The 16,415-nt window shown below is 44.8% G+C and overlaps 1 protein-coding gene across 1 annotated transcript; it reads left to right on the forward strand.

The window, feature by feature from the left end:
• Nucleotides 1–3,847: 3,847 nt before the first annotated feature.
• On the forward strand, nt 3,848–6,404 carry ZNF668 (zinc finger protein 668). Its single transcript, XM_054582798.1, has 2 exons — nt 3,848–4,494; nt 5,053–6,404. The coding sequence occupies exons 1-2, from the start codon at nt 3,848–3,850 to the stop codon at nt 6,263–6,265; spliced, it is 1,860 nt and encodes a 619-aa protein (XP_054438773.1). The 3' UTR covers nt 6,266–6,404.
• Nucleotides 6,405–16,415: the final 10,011 nt, after the last annotated feature.

Raw genomic sequence — 16,415 nt, forward strand, 5'->3', positions numbered from 1 at the left:
CTTAGCCTATTCAGGCTACCGTAACAAAAAACCACCTCCTGGAGGGCTTAAACAACAGAAATTTATTTCTCACAATGCTAGAGGCTTGGAAGTCCAAGATCAAGGTGCTGGCCATTCAGTTCCAGGTGAGGACTCTTCCTGGCTTTTAGACAGACACATTCTCACTATGTCCTCACCTGGCCTTTCCTCTGTGCATGCTAACATTCAGTCTGTAACAAACTTCTAGGCAGTTGTGAAGCTTAGCTTGAGTAGTATACATAAAATTCTTAGAATGATACCTGGCCCATGGTAAGCTTGCAAGGAATGTTAGCCGTATTAGCACCATAAAGGAAATAAAAGAGAGAGGAGGCCCTGACTGGTGTGGCTCAGTGGGTTGAGTGTAGTCCTGCAAACCGAAAGGTCACCAGTTCGATTCCCAGTCAGGGCATGTACCTGGGTTGCAGGCCAGGTCCCTGGTTGGGGGTTGGGGGCGTGTGAGAGACAGGCAATTGAAGTTTATCTAACACACTGATGTTTCCTCCCTCTCTTTTGCCCCCCTCTAAAACTAAATAAATAAAATTTAAAGAACATGGAGGATAGAGAGATTAGCAGGGGTGCAGAGAGCGTTAAGAAAGGTGGTCTGGAAAACCCTCTTTGAGAAAGTGACAGGGATCTGAGATGCAAATAAAATCAAAGAGATAGCTACACAAAGATCCTGGAGAGATAGTGGTTCTGGCAGAGGGAACTGCGTGCAAAGGCCCTGAAGTGGGAGGAAATTTAGCTCTTTGAGGAAAAGACTGGGAACCTGTGTGGGTGGAGCCTGGTGAGCCAGGAAGAAGAGTGGGAGTTGAGGTGGGCAGAAGTTAGATGGTTCAGGGCCTTGCTGGTTATGAAAAAGATACTGGTCTTTGTCCTGGGACCAGTAGAAAGTCTAATGATTTGGTTAATAGGCCTTAAGTAAATAAAGACTGCTAGAGAAAGAGCCCAGCCCAGAGCACTGAGGACTTGGGTTTGAGTCAGGGCTCCTTGATCATGTGTTCTTGTGCAGGTTTTTTTTCCTTACAGGAGCTTGATCTGCACACAGTATAATAAAGTGCCTCTCTCCTGGAAACTTGTGACGACCCTAAGGATGTTCTTTTGTTCTTAAGTATTGAGTGTTGGTTGGAATGACCCAAAGAGTGTGTTCACAGTAAAGATTGCTGAGTCCTGTCCCACACTCCCTTGGGCGATTGTTCTCAGGGAGTGGTGGATGGAAGGGTCCTCACTGAACTGCAAAGCGAGAAGATAATAGTGCAATTTTAGACAGAGGTTTAGCCTACCTGGCCCTCTGCTCTTCGTGGAGCTGGGTGCCTGCTGAGACCAACCTGGTACTCCCCAACTTTTCCCTTGGGAAGTGCCTTAGGAGAGACTTACCAATCCAGCTGTCTGTTTTCTGGTTCACAGATAGGAAGACTGAAGCCCAGAGCCCTGAACCCATGGGTCCAGCCCTCTGAAGAGAAGCAGACATAAAGACTGCTGGCTCTGGGCTCAGGGCAGTGCTGGGATGAGAGAGAACAAAGGTGTGACTTGAGCTGAGAGTCTGGCCACTTTGGGGCATGCCCAGGCAGTAGATAAGTCTGGGAGCACCCACATAACTGAGCAAGGGCCCAACCACTCAGGGCAAGTTAAACACCTGGATTTAACTCCTAGCTGCAAAATTACTAGCTGTGTGACCATGACCTGGCTATTAAACAAAATGCCATATTGCTTCCCTGGGCCTCAGTTTCCTTATCTGTGAAAGGAAATGATTGATTAGAGTACTTGTGTCAACATGAAGTTTAAGTGAGTTAATACATATAAGGAGCTTAAGATACCTCCCTGACTGGTGTGGCTCAGTGGATTGAGCACTGGCCTGCGAACCAAAAGGTCATCTGTTCGATTCCCAGTCAGGGCACATGTCCAGGTTGTGGGCAAGTTCCCCTGTTGGGGACATGTAAGAGGCAACTGTTTCTCTCTCACACAACAGTGTTTCTGTCTCCTTCCTGTTTCCTCTCTCTAAAAATAAATAAATCTTAAAAAAAAAAGAAAAATAGAGTTTAAGATACTGCCTATTATTTAGCAAGTGCTCTGTAAATGTGAGCTATCATATTTTATTAAAGAGAAACTTTATCAGTCAGACTGTCCAAAGATGATCTGGAAGGGAGGTAGTGAGTGCCTCATCCAGAGATAGGGAGGGATCCCCTGGAAACTCTAGGGGTGACTCAGCCTTGGAGAAAGTTGGTCCTTAAGCCCTTAACTCACTTTCCAGCCTCAGGATTTAGTGGGAAAAGTGAAAAAAGGTGAGGGTGGAACAGAGTTATGTGGCACTGCGGCCAAAAAACCAAAGGGGAGATACAGGAAGAGCTTCCTGGGGGAGGTGGGGCTCACAGGGAGGATTGGTGGGATTTGTAACTGCCAGGAAGGACCTGGGAACTTGCATGGTGTGATGGAAGCCATGGAAAGTTCTTGAGTGTCACATGGTACTTTAGGGAGATGATGCTGGCTGCCTGTGCATGCTACATTGTATTTGTGGGCGGCGGGGGGCGGGGGGGGGGGCGGGGGGCAGGCGGGCGGAGGGGAACTGAGGTAGATCCAACAGGCAGAAGGGTGCTGACTCTAAAGATGCAGCCTCTGCCACTCACTCCAGGTGCTCCAGTGTCCTCCCTGGGTCATAACTTAAAAGTATCCAACCCCTACAGATGGGGAAACAGGCTTAGAAAGGAGCGGGAGAACTCAGGCTTCCTGCCTCCCAGCCTAGCTTCTGGGCATACCAGGCTCCCCTCCCTTCTCAGTAGCAGAACCTCACCCCCATCCAGGCCACTCCCAGCAGCTGCTGCTGAGCACTCCATAAGTGGATATGCCATAATCCCCTTCCCTTCATCCCTCAGCAGGGGATGAGCTGGTATTAGGACTAATGCAGCCATTAATCCTATTTCCTTCCAGCTGTCATCCACCGGAACAGCTGTGTGGAGGGCTCTGAACTGAGAATGAAAGGGCCTAAACTAGAGTGGGTGTCTCAGGAGGCCAGGCCAGGTCAGATACATGATTATGACTCAGAGGCTTCTAACTGCTAGCTATGGCTCTAGCTGCCTTGAGAGTGACTGAGCTCCCCATTACCAGAGCTATGGGAGCAGGACCCCACAATGAGTCCAGAGCAGAGAGTAGACTAGGATTCCTGTCTGGGGTGGAGTTCCTTACAGCCTGCAAGGCCAGAAATCTGTGTGAACAGTTGCTGCCTCTGAAAGCTAACGAACCAAAGGGGGAAAACAAAATACTTATGCTGGGGACCTATCACTTCCAGACAAACGGTGCCAATGATCATATTTAGCCCATTGGTTCTACTCTCTTCTGGACCCACCTCTGTCTTCCCTGGGCACTTAGAGATCTTCGGGCCAGATCCACATCTAGGTACCTCTTTTTGCAGCTTTGCATAGGATTCTGAATCCTGGCACAGGCCTTGGATGCCGAGCTGAAGAAGGAAGATGGTGAGATGGATGGAACCAGGGCCATCTATGAATGGCACAGGGTCTGGAAAAGCTCAGCTTGGGGAGGGAAGTGCATGTGGACATTTTGATGACCCCAGCCTCCTCCCTTAGCCCCTCTGAAGTCACCTAGACCAACTCCTTTTATCAGAGAACAGACCAGAGAGGAAACTTGAGCAGAGTGTCAGAGCCAGGAATGTTTGAAAGGAAGGATGCCGGGGTCCTAGATGGGAAATGCAGCTAAGTTAGGGATCCCACTGAGGCCTCATGAAGGCCTTGGTGAGGGGAGAGTCCTTGGAGAACGGTAAAGGAATGTGGCTTCTGTCTAACTTTGCTTTTCTCTCAGAAGAGTTTTGTGCATCGAGGCCATGGAGGTGGAGTCTGCGGAGGCCCGGCCCCCAGGTCCTGGCTACAAGCGATCTGGCCGCCGCTACAAGTGCCTGTCTTGTACCAAGACATTTCCAAATGCACCCAGGGCAGCGCGCCACGCTGCCACCCATGGGCCTGTAGACTGCGCAGAGGAGGTGGCAGAGGTGAAGCTGAAGCCAGAAACAGAACCTAAAGCAGAGGATGCCAGTGGGGACAAAGTGTCAGGTGCAGCGGCTAAGCCTCGGCCTTATGCATGCCCGCTGTGCCCCAAGGCCTACAAAACAGCACCTGAGCTGCGGAGTCACGGACGCAGCCACACAGGCGAAAAGCCCTTCCCTTGCCCGGAGTGTGGCCGCCGCTTCATGCAGCCTGTGTGCCTGCGCGTGCACCTGGCCTCGCACGCTGGTGAGCTGCCATTCCGCTGCGCGCATTGCCCCAAAGCCTATGGCGCGCTCTCCAAGCTCAAGATCCACCAGCGTGGTCACACGGGTGAGCGGCCCTACGCCTGCGCAGACTGTGGCAAGAGCTTTGCTGACCCTTCTGTTTTTCGCAAGCATCGGCGCACACACGCGGGTCTGCGGCCCTATGGCTGTGAGCGCTGCGGCAAGGCCTATGCCGAACTCAAGGACCTGCGCAACCATGAGCGGTGAGGGCGCTTAAAGGGTTAGGAAAGAACAGGTTAAAGGGGTGGAAATGGGACAGCAGTGGCTGCTCAATTATCAGTGCAGCCTGGGCTTGGGTTTTAAGGAGTGGAATGAGCCAATGGGAAGGTGAGTGGGGTGGAGCTATGGGTAGTGAGTAGTGTGTACATGAGAGAAGCTGGTGATCCTGGTAGATCGGTGGCATGATGGGGTGGGGCAAATTAGTTTGGGATAGGGCCCATGTAAGTGGGGTCTGATTGGCTTGGGTTCCTGGACAGCAGGGAAGGGTCAGGGCTTGAAGCTGGGCTACTCAGAGGGTCTCTGGTGGAGCACAAGAAGTGTAAGTGGGACCTGATATGTCTAGGTCTTTGGAGAGCAGAGAGAGGTCTTTTCTGGAATCTAGACTCCCAGCCCGAAGGTTTCTTTCCCTGGGGTACAGTTCTGTGGCTCTTAAGGGATTGGGTCAAGGATGTTAAGGTCTCCTAACTTACAGTGCAGACAGGCAGCAGGGGTCAGGTGATGGACCTGCCACCTTCATGCCGGGTTCCCCCACACTCCTACAGGTCCCACACTGGTGAGCGCCCCTTCCTCTGCTCAGAGTGCGGGAAAAGCTTCTCCCGTTCATCCTCGCTCACGTGCCACCAGCGGATCCATGCGGCACAGAAGCCCTATCGCTGCCCAGCCTGTGGCAAGGGCTTCACACAGCTCAGCTCCTACCAGAGCCATGAGCGCACTCACTCTGGTGAAAAGCCCTTTCTGTGCCCCCGTTGTGGCCGCATGTTCTCTGACCCCTCGAGCTTCCGGCGCCACCAACGGGCGCACGAGGGCGTGAAGCCTTACCGCTGCGAGAAGTGTGGTAAAGACTTCCGGCAGCCTGCGGATCTGGCCATGCACCGGCGGGTGCACACAGGGGACCGGCCGTTCAAGTGCCTGCAGTGTGACAAGACGTTCGTGGCTTCCTGGGACCTCAAACGTCACGCGTTGGTGCACTCAGGCCAGCGGCCCTTTCGTTGTGAGGAGTGTGGGCGAGCCTTCGCCGAGAGAGCCAGTCTTACTAAGCACAGCCGGGTGCATTCGGGTGAGCGCCCCTTCCATTGTAACGCCTGCGGAAAGTCCTTTGTGGTATCGTCAAGCCTGAGGAAGCACGAGCGGACCCATCGAAATAGCGAGGCCACAGGGGCTCCCCCACAACAGGAGCTGGTAGTGGGGCTAGCTCTACCTGTCAGCGTGGCAGGGGAGGGCTCAGTGGCCCCAGCAGCGGGTGCAGGGTTAGGGGATCCTCCAGCAGGGTTGCTAGGGCTACCCCCCGAATCAGGCGGTGTGATGGCCACCCAGTGGCAAGTGGTGGGCATGACTGTGGAGCATGTGGAATGCCAAGATGCTGGGGTTGGGGAGGCTCCTGGTCCCTTGGAGGGAACAGGCGAGGTCGGGGGTGAGGAGGTTGATGAGAAGCCACCACAGTTTGTGTGCCGAGAATGCAAGGAGACATTCTCCACTCTGACGTTGCTGCGACGGCACGAGCGCTCACACCCAGAGCTCCGCCCCTTCCCCTGTACCCAGTGTGGCAAGAGCTTTTCAGACCGGGCTGGGCTACGCAAGCACAGCCGTACACACAGCTCTGTGCGCCCCTACACCTGCCCCCACTGCCCCAAGGCCTTCTTGAGTGCCAGTGACCTACGCAAGCACGAACGCACCCACCCTGTGCCTGTCAGCAACCCCACCCCCCTTGAGCCCCTTGTGGCTTTGCTAGGAATGCCTGAAGAGGGGCCAGCCTGAGGCCCATGCTCCTTTGAACTTCTAAGAGCTCAGCCCCCCCATAGGGTGCCTCACCAACCTCCCTTGGCCCCAGTTTACTCTTTAGCCTTCAGATCCCTGTGTCCCCGCCCCACCCCCTGGTTGCTGGCTTACCTTCCCGGCAAAGAGATCTAGAATAGTGGAGGTTGGCACCCACTGTTGAGAGACATGGCTCTCTGAGTAACTCTCATTAAAGCATTTGCTTTGATACTGGGCTGTCTTCTGTGTGGTGGTTGGGGGTAAGGGAGGGAGTTTGGGCATCAGATCATTGGAGACCCCCAGACAGATTAGAAACTAGAAGGGTCTTTGGGTGTATTTTTTTTGTTCTGCTTTTTAATTATATTTTATTGGCTATGCTATTGGGTACATTTTTTCAAAGTATGTTTCAGAATGTCTTGGGATAGGGTTTCATGATCAATTAAGTACAGGAAATTCCCTGTGCCTTTCTTGTGGATTGTTGATCAAAAGTGTATTAAAAGTCATTCCTAAGTCCTGCAACAAATCTATTTAGCTTTGTTTATCCCATACTTATTTAAGCATGGAAACTTTTTACTGAGTAGTTCTGCTTCTGTCCTTTTATAGAGGATAAACTGAGGCCCAAAATTAGTATATGAGGGTGGACCCCAAAAAACTGGAATTATCTTTTGGAGGGTGGGCCCCTGGTAGCATAGGCTTCCTCCATCAGGTGAGTGTATTGATGTACCAGCTGGTGGTGTTGTGAGAGGCAGCCTTCAGCATCAGTGAAATTTTTTTGAAGACTCAACCCTTGCCTGTTTCATGATGGGTGATTTAGGAGCACACCGGCCCACACTCCCCCCTCCCTATTCACCCGATCTCAATCCAAGCAAATTTTTTTCATTTCCGTGGGTGAAAAAAGTCCTCAAAGGGAAATGCTCTGCTGATGTGAAAGAGGTGAAACAAAAAAAAACGGCAGGAGCACTAAAAGGCATCAAAATTGACAAGTTCAAAAACTTGTGAGCAGTGGAAAAAACATCTCGATAGGTATATCACATCAAATAGGGAGTACTTTGATGGTGACTGAAATTTAAACATATAAGAATAAATATAATTTTTTATAAATAAATTCAGGTTTTTTGGGGGCCCCCTCGTATTTCCTATATACTGCAGTAACAAATTAGAAGATACACTTGAAAAAGGTCCCATTCACAATAACAAAACCCATAAACTATAAAATAGTAAACCTCACAAGAAATATGAAAAATTTACATGAAGAAAGTGATCTGAAGAATATAAGACCTAACTAAATGGAGACATATACCACGTATCTAAATGGAAAGGCAGTGTTGAAAGCTGTTGATTCTCCCAACTTTATGCTTAAATTCATTGCCACCCAAGAAGGATTTTTTAGTAGAACCTGAAAATCCAAAGTTTCTGTGCAATACATTTTTAAAAAACAATGGAGGTGATATAGTTACATACTAGGTAGTCAGACACCAAAGCACTGGAGTAAAAACAGGATGTTATTGGCACAAAAATAAATTGATCAGTGGAGTTGGGGAAAGGGTTTAGAAACTGTCCTGAGTACTTCATGGAATTTGGTTTGTGATAAATATGGTAATTAAAATCAGAGGGAAAAGGGTAGGCTATTAAATAGCTTTACAGTTATATCTGTACTCTGAGAGGTTACACATCTTTTTAAGTAATTTTTTAAAGACCAAAATGAAGCCTCACATTTAGTGTAAATTGATACGGCCTCTTGGGAAGATGATTTGATTATATTTATCAAAAAGTGTAATGGATATACCCTTTGGCTCAGCAGATATACCTCAGTCTACGCCTCAAGTTTTTTCCCACTTAAGTGGTAAAATTGAAGATAATGTTTAATACAGCAAAGTTTGTAATACTGGGTATACCCTAAATGTCCATTAGCAGAGGACTATGGCTAGTCACTGTAAAATACATTATGCAGTGGTTTAAAAAATGAGGATTATCAATGTATATTGTTGAACAATTGTCAAAATATAGGTCAAGGAAAATGAAAGTGCAAAGTGGTGTGGTTAGTATGCTCCTTTTTGGGCCAAAATATGCATACGTGCTCAAATTACTATAGAATATGTCTAGAAGGATAGTTAAGAACTGATTTTGAACTATACATTCTAGCCACTAGGGCTTTTCCCATTTATAAGCCAAAACAAAGCCAACAGTCAGAATGTACCAGACCCTCTTTTTCATGCTTTTTTATTTCTAGACGTGGGTGTTGCCAAATTGGCAGCTTCAGGACATGATAAGTGCAGCCTGCCTCCAGGCCCATGTGCCAGTCATGAGGGACGTTGCAGTAGACGGCCCTAGTCCAGAGCCGGTATACCAGGTAGCACCAGTTGCATAAGTAGTAAGAATTCCCGTGCTGTCCGGGGCCTGACTCCGCGTGGTGCCCAGGCTTTGGAAGAGACTCTCATTCCTTCCCTCCATAGCAGAACAAGGCAGGCATCTGGCAACAGCAGGTGCCAGGGTGTCATGGCTGCAGGATGAGGGAACCAAGAATATTCACTACCCATCCCCATACCCAGAGCAGGACAAGCAATGACTTCATGTCTCCTGCCGGTTCAGGCTAACACCAAGTCTGAAAGAAGGGGTCCAAGAAAGAAGCAGACCAAATGGGGTTGGAACAGGGGAGCTTTGGTTACTACTGACTTGATTTATGACCATGAGCAAGAAATTGGTACAAAGATACCATATACACTAGTCAACAGATATACTTGAGAACTTACATACCATGAAGGAAAAAGTGGGTCCTGTGGATGTTCAGAAGGGATCCCCAACTCCTGCTCCCTTTCTGGGACCAGCAACCCACTCTGACACTTCAGGCATCCCATACCCCAGTTCCTGCTCTGTGAGGACTCAAACAAGTTGACTTAAAAAAAAAAAATTAACAGCTACATTAAGATGTAATTCATATACCATATAATTAATCCATCTGAAGTGTACGATTCAATGGTTATGCAACCATCACAATCTAATTTTAGAATATTTTCATCTCTCTAAAAAGAAACCCCATACCCATTCGCTGTCAATGCCTATTGATTTTACCCCGCCCCCAACTCCTTTCCCTCAGCCCTAGTCAACCACTAATCTTATCTGTCTCTATGGATTCATCTATTGTGGACATTTCATGTAGGGATCATGCAATATCTAGTCTTTTGTTACTGGCTTCTTAATATTCTTAGCATAATGTTCTCAAGGTTTATTGAAGTTGTAAACTGATTAGTATGTCATTCCTTTTTATTGTCAATATTCCATTTTATGGATATACCATTTTTGTTAGTGATGGACATTTGGGTTTCCATTTTTGTCTATTGTGAATAATGCTGTGAACATTCATGTCAAAGTTTTTGCGTGGACATGTTTCTCAATTCTCTGTGTACATATCTAGGAGTGGAAATGCTGGGTAACTATTGTTTAACCATTTGAGGGACTGTCACACTTTTCTAAAGTGGCTCTACCAATTTACATTCCTGCCAACAGGTTATGAATGTTTGAATTTCTCCACATCTTCACTAGCAGTGTTATTATCTGTCTTTTTTTAATTATAGCCATCCTAGTGGGTGAGAATTTGTAGTGTTAATTTGCATTTCCCTGATGGCAAATGATATTGAACATCTTTTCATGTACTCACTGGCTATTGGTATATCTCTTTGAGTAAACATCTGTCTATTCAAGCCCTTTGCCTGTTTTTAAGTTGGGTTCTTTGACTTTTTGCTGTTGCATATTAAGAGTTTCAGATACCAGTTCCTTGTAATTTGCAAAAGTTCTCTCCCATTGTGTGGGTTGTCTTTTCACTTTCTTCATGGTGTCTTTTGAAGCACAACAATTTTTAATTTTGATGATGTCCAGTTTATCTGTTTTTTTCTTTTGTTGCTTGTGCTTTGACAGCCATATCTAAGAAATCATTTCCTATTCTGAGGTCATGAAGATTAATGCCTATGTTTTCATCTAAGAGTTTTATAAACTTACAATTTTTAAAAGTATAAACTTTTAAATAAACTATAAATGGTTTATGACTAACAGCTCTTAGATTTAGGTCTTTGATACATTTTAGTTAGCTTTTGTAATGGTTTGTGATAGGGCGTCCAACTTTTACATGTGGATATTCAACTGTCCCAGAACCAGTTACTGAAAAGGCTCTTCTTTCTCCATTGAATTGTTTTGACAGTCTTCTTGGAAATAAACTAACTGTAAATATGAGGGTTTACTTCTGGACTCTCAGTTTTATTCCCCAGATATACCTATATATCTTTATTTATGCCAGTACCACATTGTTTCACTTACTGTAGCTTTGTAGTAAAATTTAAAATCAGGACTTGTGAGCCCTTTATCTTGTTCTCCTATTTCAAGATTATTTTTGTTTTTCTAGATCCCTGGCATTGCCATATGAATTGTAGGATATAGGATTAGCTTGTCAAATTTGCAAAAAAAAAAAAAGAAACAAAAAGAAAATAGTGGGGATTTTGATAGAGATTGCATTGAATCTATAGATTAGTTTGAGAAGTATGACTTAATATTTAATCTTCTGACCTATGAACATGGGATATTTTAAAATTTTATTTAGATTTTTAGTTTCAACAGTGTTTCATAATTTTCAGTTCTTTTGTTGAATTTATATCTAAGTATTTTATTCTTTTTTTGTTGCTATTATAAATGGAATTGTTTTCTTTGTATCATTTGTGGATTGTTCATTGCTGATGATGAGGAATACAACAGATTTTTGTACATTCTTGTATGCTGCAACCTTGTTGAACTACTTTATTAACTAATAGTTTGTGTGTATTGTTAAGGATTTTCTATATACAAGATCACGTCATTGGTAAATAGAGATAATTTCCTTCTTTTCCAGTCTGAATGACTTTTATTTCCTTTTCTTGCCTATTGTCCAGGCTAGAACTTTCAGTACGATGCTAAATGGAAGTGGTGGGAGCAGACATCCTGATCTCAGAGGCAAAACATCCAGGCTTTCATCATTTAAGTATGATGTTAGCTGTGAAATCTTCCTAGATGCTCTTTGATAATTAGCAAGTTAGGGATGTTCCTTTTTATCCCTAGTTTCTTAAGTTTTTAAAAATTATTATTATGAGAGAGTGTTGGATTTTGTCAAATGTATTTTCTGTGTCTATTGAGAGAATTGTACTTTTGTTCTTTATTTTATTAATATTCTGTATTACATCAATGGATTTTGGATGTTAAACCAATGTTGCATTCCTGAGATAAATCCTACTTGGCCATGCTATATAAACATTTTTATATATTGCTGAATTTGGTTTGCCAAGGAAAACAATTTGTTGAGGATTTTTACATCTATATTCATATGAAATACTGCTCTGTAGTTTTTCTTGTGATATCTTTGTCCAGTTTTGTTATCTGAATAACGCCTGAACAGTCTGACTTCTAGCTCTCACTTTTCTTCTGCTCCAACTTCCTTTACCTCCCTGGCTGTCTATCAGGACAGCCCCAGGTAGCATCCTGGGAATGCAAAATCATAGGCCCTGCAGCTGGGGCAATAGCTGGCATCACCCCTCAGTCTGTACTGTGGACTGCACTCATCATCCCCTCCACAGCCAAATGGCTGGATAAATTGGAGTTCCTCACAGGAGAATGCTATAGAACCAGCACTGAGGCAGAGGTAGGGCAAGGCAGCAGGCTTTGTAGGGGTGGCAGTCATTCTGGATTCAACTGAGGAATTTTGGAGATTCATTCTCAATTACATTCACACAGCCCACTCTCAACAGCAATCCTTTCCCTTGAGCTTGCCTTTCCTTCAGTCCCTACCCCAGCTCTGACCTCATCTCTAATCTATTTCTTCCACTCAACATGCTCCACCCATTCTCGCCTTCTGTTCGTTTCTTCCTAGTCTTGTGGCCTTTGCACTCGCTCTTCCCTGGAGCTGGAACCTAGAGCCCTAGATTTGCCCATGATGTTCTCTCTCTCTCTTTTAAGTCTAAGCTCAGATCTTACTGTATTAGGTTTCTATTGCTGCGTGATAAAATACCACAAACTTAGCATCTTAAAAACAACACCCATTTATTATCTTCTGTAGGTCAGAAGTCCAGGCTGATTCAGCTTGATCGCCTTCGCAGGACCTCACAGGGCTAAAGTCAAAGTCTTGGCCAACCTGACTTCTCATCTGGGGCCTCTGGTGTAGAATTCACTTCCAGGCTTATCCAGGTTATTACTGAATTCAGTTCTATTTGGCTATAGGACTGAAATCCCCATTTCTCTGCTGGCTGTCAGCCAAAAGTTGTTCTCAGCTTCTTGAGGCCATCTGCATTCCTTGACCAGGGGACACTCCATCTTCAAAGTTGGCAATAGCACAGCAAATCCTCCTGCTTCAAATTCCTCTGATTTGTTCCATCTTCTTCTATTACTAGCTGGAGAAACTTCCCTGCCTTTAAGAGCTTCTGTTAGCCCTGGTTGGTGTGGCTCGGTGTATTGAACACTGGCCTGTGAGCCAAAGGGTCGCCAGTTCAATTTCTGGTCAGGGCACATGCCAGGTCCCCCATTGGGGACATGTGAGAGGCAGCTGATTGATCGGTGTATCTCTTCACACATCGATGTTTCTGTCCCTCTCTTTCTCCCTTCCCCTCTCTCTGAAAATAAATAAATAAAATCTAGGGGGAAAAAAGAGAACTCATGTTAATTTACATTAAGCCCACCTGAATAATTCAAAATAATCTCCCTATCTTAAGGTCAACTGATTATTAAACTTAATTACATCTACAAAGTTCCTTTTGCTATGTAAAGTACCATTCATAGAGATTAGGGCATGGAATCTCTGGGGCCATTTTTCTCCTTACCACAGTTTATCCTTTAGCCCTCAAAAATTCACTTCTGTCTCATATGCAAAGTACATTCATTTCCTCCCAAAGGTCTCATCCCATTACAGCATCAAATCAGTCCAAAAATCTCATAAATCTGATCAAACCAAAAGTCTCAAATCTATTGTCTAAATCAGATTCAAATGAGCCTCTGGGTATAACCCATCCTGGAGCACAATTCTCATCTGTGGACCTGTGAAACTAAAGAAACGTGTCATGTTCTCCCAACATGCAATAGTGAGACAGGCATAGAATAATAGTTACAGGCGTTCTGGTTCAAAAAGAGAAATGGAAGGTAAAAAGGAGTCATAGGCCAAAACAATTTTAAAATTTAGCTGTGTAAATTCCCTTAGTTTTCCAGGCCTAGAAATTATCCTCCATGGTTCTGTTCTGCTCTCTGAGCCCTCAGCTCTACCCTTTGGATTAGTCACCTTGCCTAAGAAGCCATTCCTAACTATGAATTAAAACAACCATCTCTGCCCTGGCCAGATAGCTCAGTTGGTTAGAACATCACCCCAATACACCAAGGTTGCAGGTTTGAGCCATGGTGAGGGCACAGACAAGAATCAACCAATGAATGAATAACTAAGTGAAACAATAAATTGATGCCTCTCTCTCCTTCCCTCCCCCCAATCAATAAATAAAAATTAAAACAGCCATCTCCAACCCTTTGTCATTTTTTGTCACATCACATTGCTTAATTTTTTAGTCTTTTTTTAAAGGATTTTATTTATTTTTAGAGGGGAAGGGAGGGAGAAAGGGAAAGAAACATCAATGTGTGGTTGCCTTTCATGCACCCCCTACTGGGGACCTGGCCTGAAACCCAGGTATGTGCCCTGACTGGGAATCAAACCAGAGTCCCTTTGGTTCACAGGCTGGTGCTCAGTCCACTGAGCCACACCAGCCAGGGCATAATTTTTTAATAATATATGTTGCCTTGGCTGATGTGGCTCAGTTGGATGGAGCATCATCCTGAAAACTCAAAGGTTGTTGGTTCAATTCCAGATCAGAGCACATGCCTGGGTTGTGGTTTCTATCCCCAGTCAAGAGGAGAGGCAACCAATCAATGTTTCTCTCACATAGATCTCCCTCTCTCTCTCTTCCCCTCTCTCTGGAATAAAATATAAGTATATACATTATGTATTACATATATATAATGTCATAGCTTTGGAATGCCTTAGCTATTTCTTTGCTTATCCTCTCCACCACAATATATACCCATGAAAGCAGAGAATTTGTCTGTATTTTTACCTTTATTTCTCCATCACCTGTCATCAAGGCTGGAACATGTCTTACTCTATAAATACTTTATGAATAAATAAATTAATTAATGTATAACGAGGTGTCATGGTAGGCTGAAAAATGGCCCCCTACATGTGTCTACATCTTAATCTCTGGAACCTGAGAATGTTACCTTATATGGCAAAAGGGATTTTGCAGATATGATTAAGGTAAGGATCGTGAGATGGGAGATTATCTTGGAGTGTCTGGATGGGCCCAAGGTAGTCACAAGAGTCCTTATAAGAGGAAGACAGGAAAGTCTGTCAGAGGAGAGGGTGGTGCAATGATGGAAACAGAGACTGAAATGATGTTCATCAAAATGGAGGACAGGGCAACTAGCTAAGGAATGCAGGCATCCATTAGAAGCTGAAAAGTTTGAGCAAATAGTTCTTTCCAAAAGGAACCAGTCCTACCAGATCCTTGACTTTAGTCCAATGGAACTAATTTTGGGTATCTGACCTCCAGAACTCTAAAAGAATAAATGTGTGTTGTTTTAAGCCACTAAGTGTGTGGCATTTTTGTAACAGCAGTAATAGGAAACCAATCCAGTTGAGTTGCGTTAACATTCATAGTGCGTAGCTGCAATTGCTGGCAGCCCCCCCAATATTTATTCTTCCAGCGTGGGACTGCTTCCTGGGAATAGTTCTCCTAGAATCCTTATCTGGGCAAAAAGCTACCCAGAGTAAAGATTGTATCTCCCGGCATCCCTTTCAGCTGGATGTGGTCACATGACTACATTCCAGGCAATAGGACTAGGGCAAAAGAGCAAAAATTATCTGCACAACTTCTACAATTGAGGGAAAAGGGTAAGCCATCCCCTTCACTTCTGCTTCAAAGGTCTTGACTGTGGAAGTGATGGTGGACTATCTTGGGACATGCGGGTGAGTGCAGTGCCGCAAGGATGGAACAGCAACAAGATAAAATAATTTCGTCATTCATGGGTCCTGATAACTTTATGCAAAGACCCACCGTATAAACTTGGACTTTAAATTTATTTTTAATTTATTGATTTTAGGGAGAGGAAGGGGGAGAGAAACATCCATTTGTTGTTCCATTCTATTAATGCATTCATTGGTTGATTTTTTTTTTTTTGGTTGTTTCTTGTACATACACTGACTGGGTATGGAACCTACAATCTTGGCATATCAGGGTGACACTCTAACCAACTTAGCTACACAGCCAGGGCTAACTTGGACTTTTCCCCCAGAGTTTTAAAGACTTTATTTATTTATTTTTAGAGAGAGGGGAAGGGAGAGAGAAAGAGAGGGAGAGAAAAATCAATGTGTGGTTGCCTCTCGCATGCCCCCAGGTGAGGACCTGGCCCACAACCCAAGCATGTGCCCTAACTGAGAATTAAACCAGTGACCTTTGGTTCGCAGGCCAGCACTCAATCCACTGCCAAAAAATTTTTTTTTTTTTAAAAAAAAATTATGGGAAAAAAAAAACAAAAAAACACCCGAGCCACACCAGCCAGGGCTACTATCTATCCTTTATACTGGGGGTTCTTAGAAGGGTGGACATGCATGCAATTAAGGCAAGCTTGGGCTTTACTTTTGATCTCTTTTTTCCTTTTGGGCAATTCCTTTGTAATGGTGCCATTGTGGTCCTAGAATGCATGTGAAACTGATATTTTGGTGCCAGGAGGTCTGGGGCCCCATCCCCCTCATACATGTTTTTCTAATTTTCATAAGCAACTACCACTAATTGCCAAGGACCAGTAAGAATCAAGAAGGATCCCTGAATCTGAGGGTAAATATTTCTGAATAGTCTCTTTGCTCTCTGAGCAAAGGCTCAGATCTCACAGTGTCGCCACAACTCATTTTGATAAACCAACTGTCATGGTGGTAGAAAAGGAGAAATGAATCGATTAGATAGCTTCTGCAATGTAGAGGGAGGCATTTGTTTTGTTTTGTTTTGTTTTTACCATTTTGGAATCCATTTATATTGTCATTATTACTTTACTCTGAGCTTCACCCAGCCCCACACTAGCCTCTGGGACTGCATCAGACCATCTGAACATTAAT

Source organism: Pteronotus mesoamericanus, unplaced genomic scaffold (assembly GCF_021234165.1).
Source record: "Pteronotus mesoamericanus isolate MK-2021 breed Mesoamerican mustached bat unplaced genomic scaffold, CSHL_Meso_final contig_72, whole genome shotgun sequence".
NCBI lineage: Eukaryota > Metazoa > Chordata > Mammalia > Chiroptera > Mormoopidae > Pteronotus > Pteronotus mesoamericanus.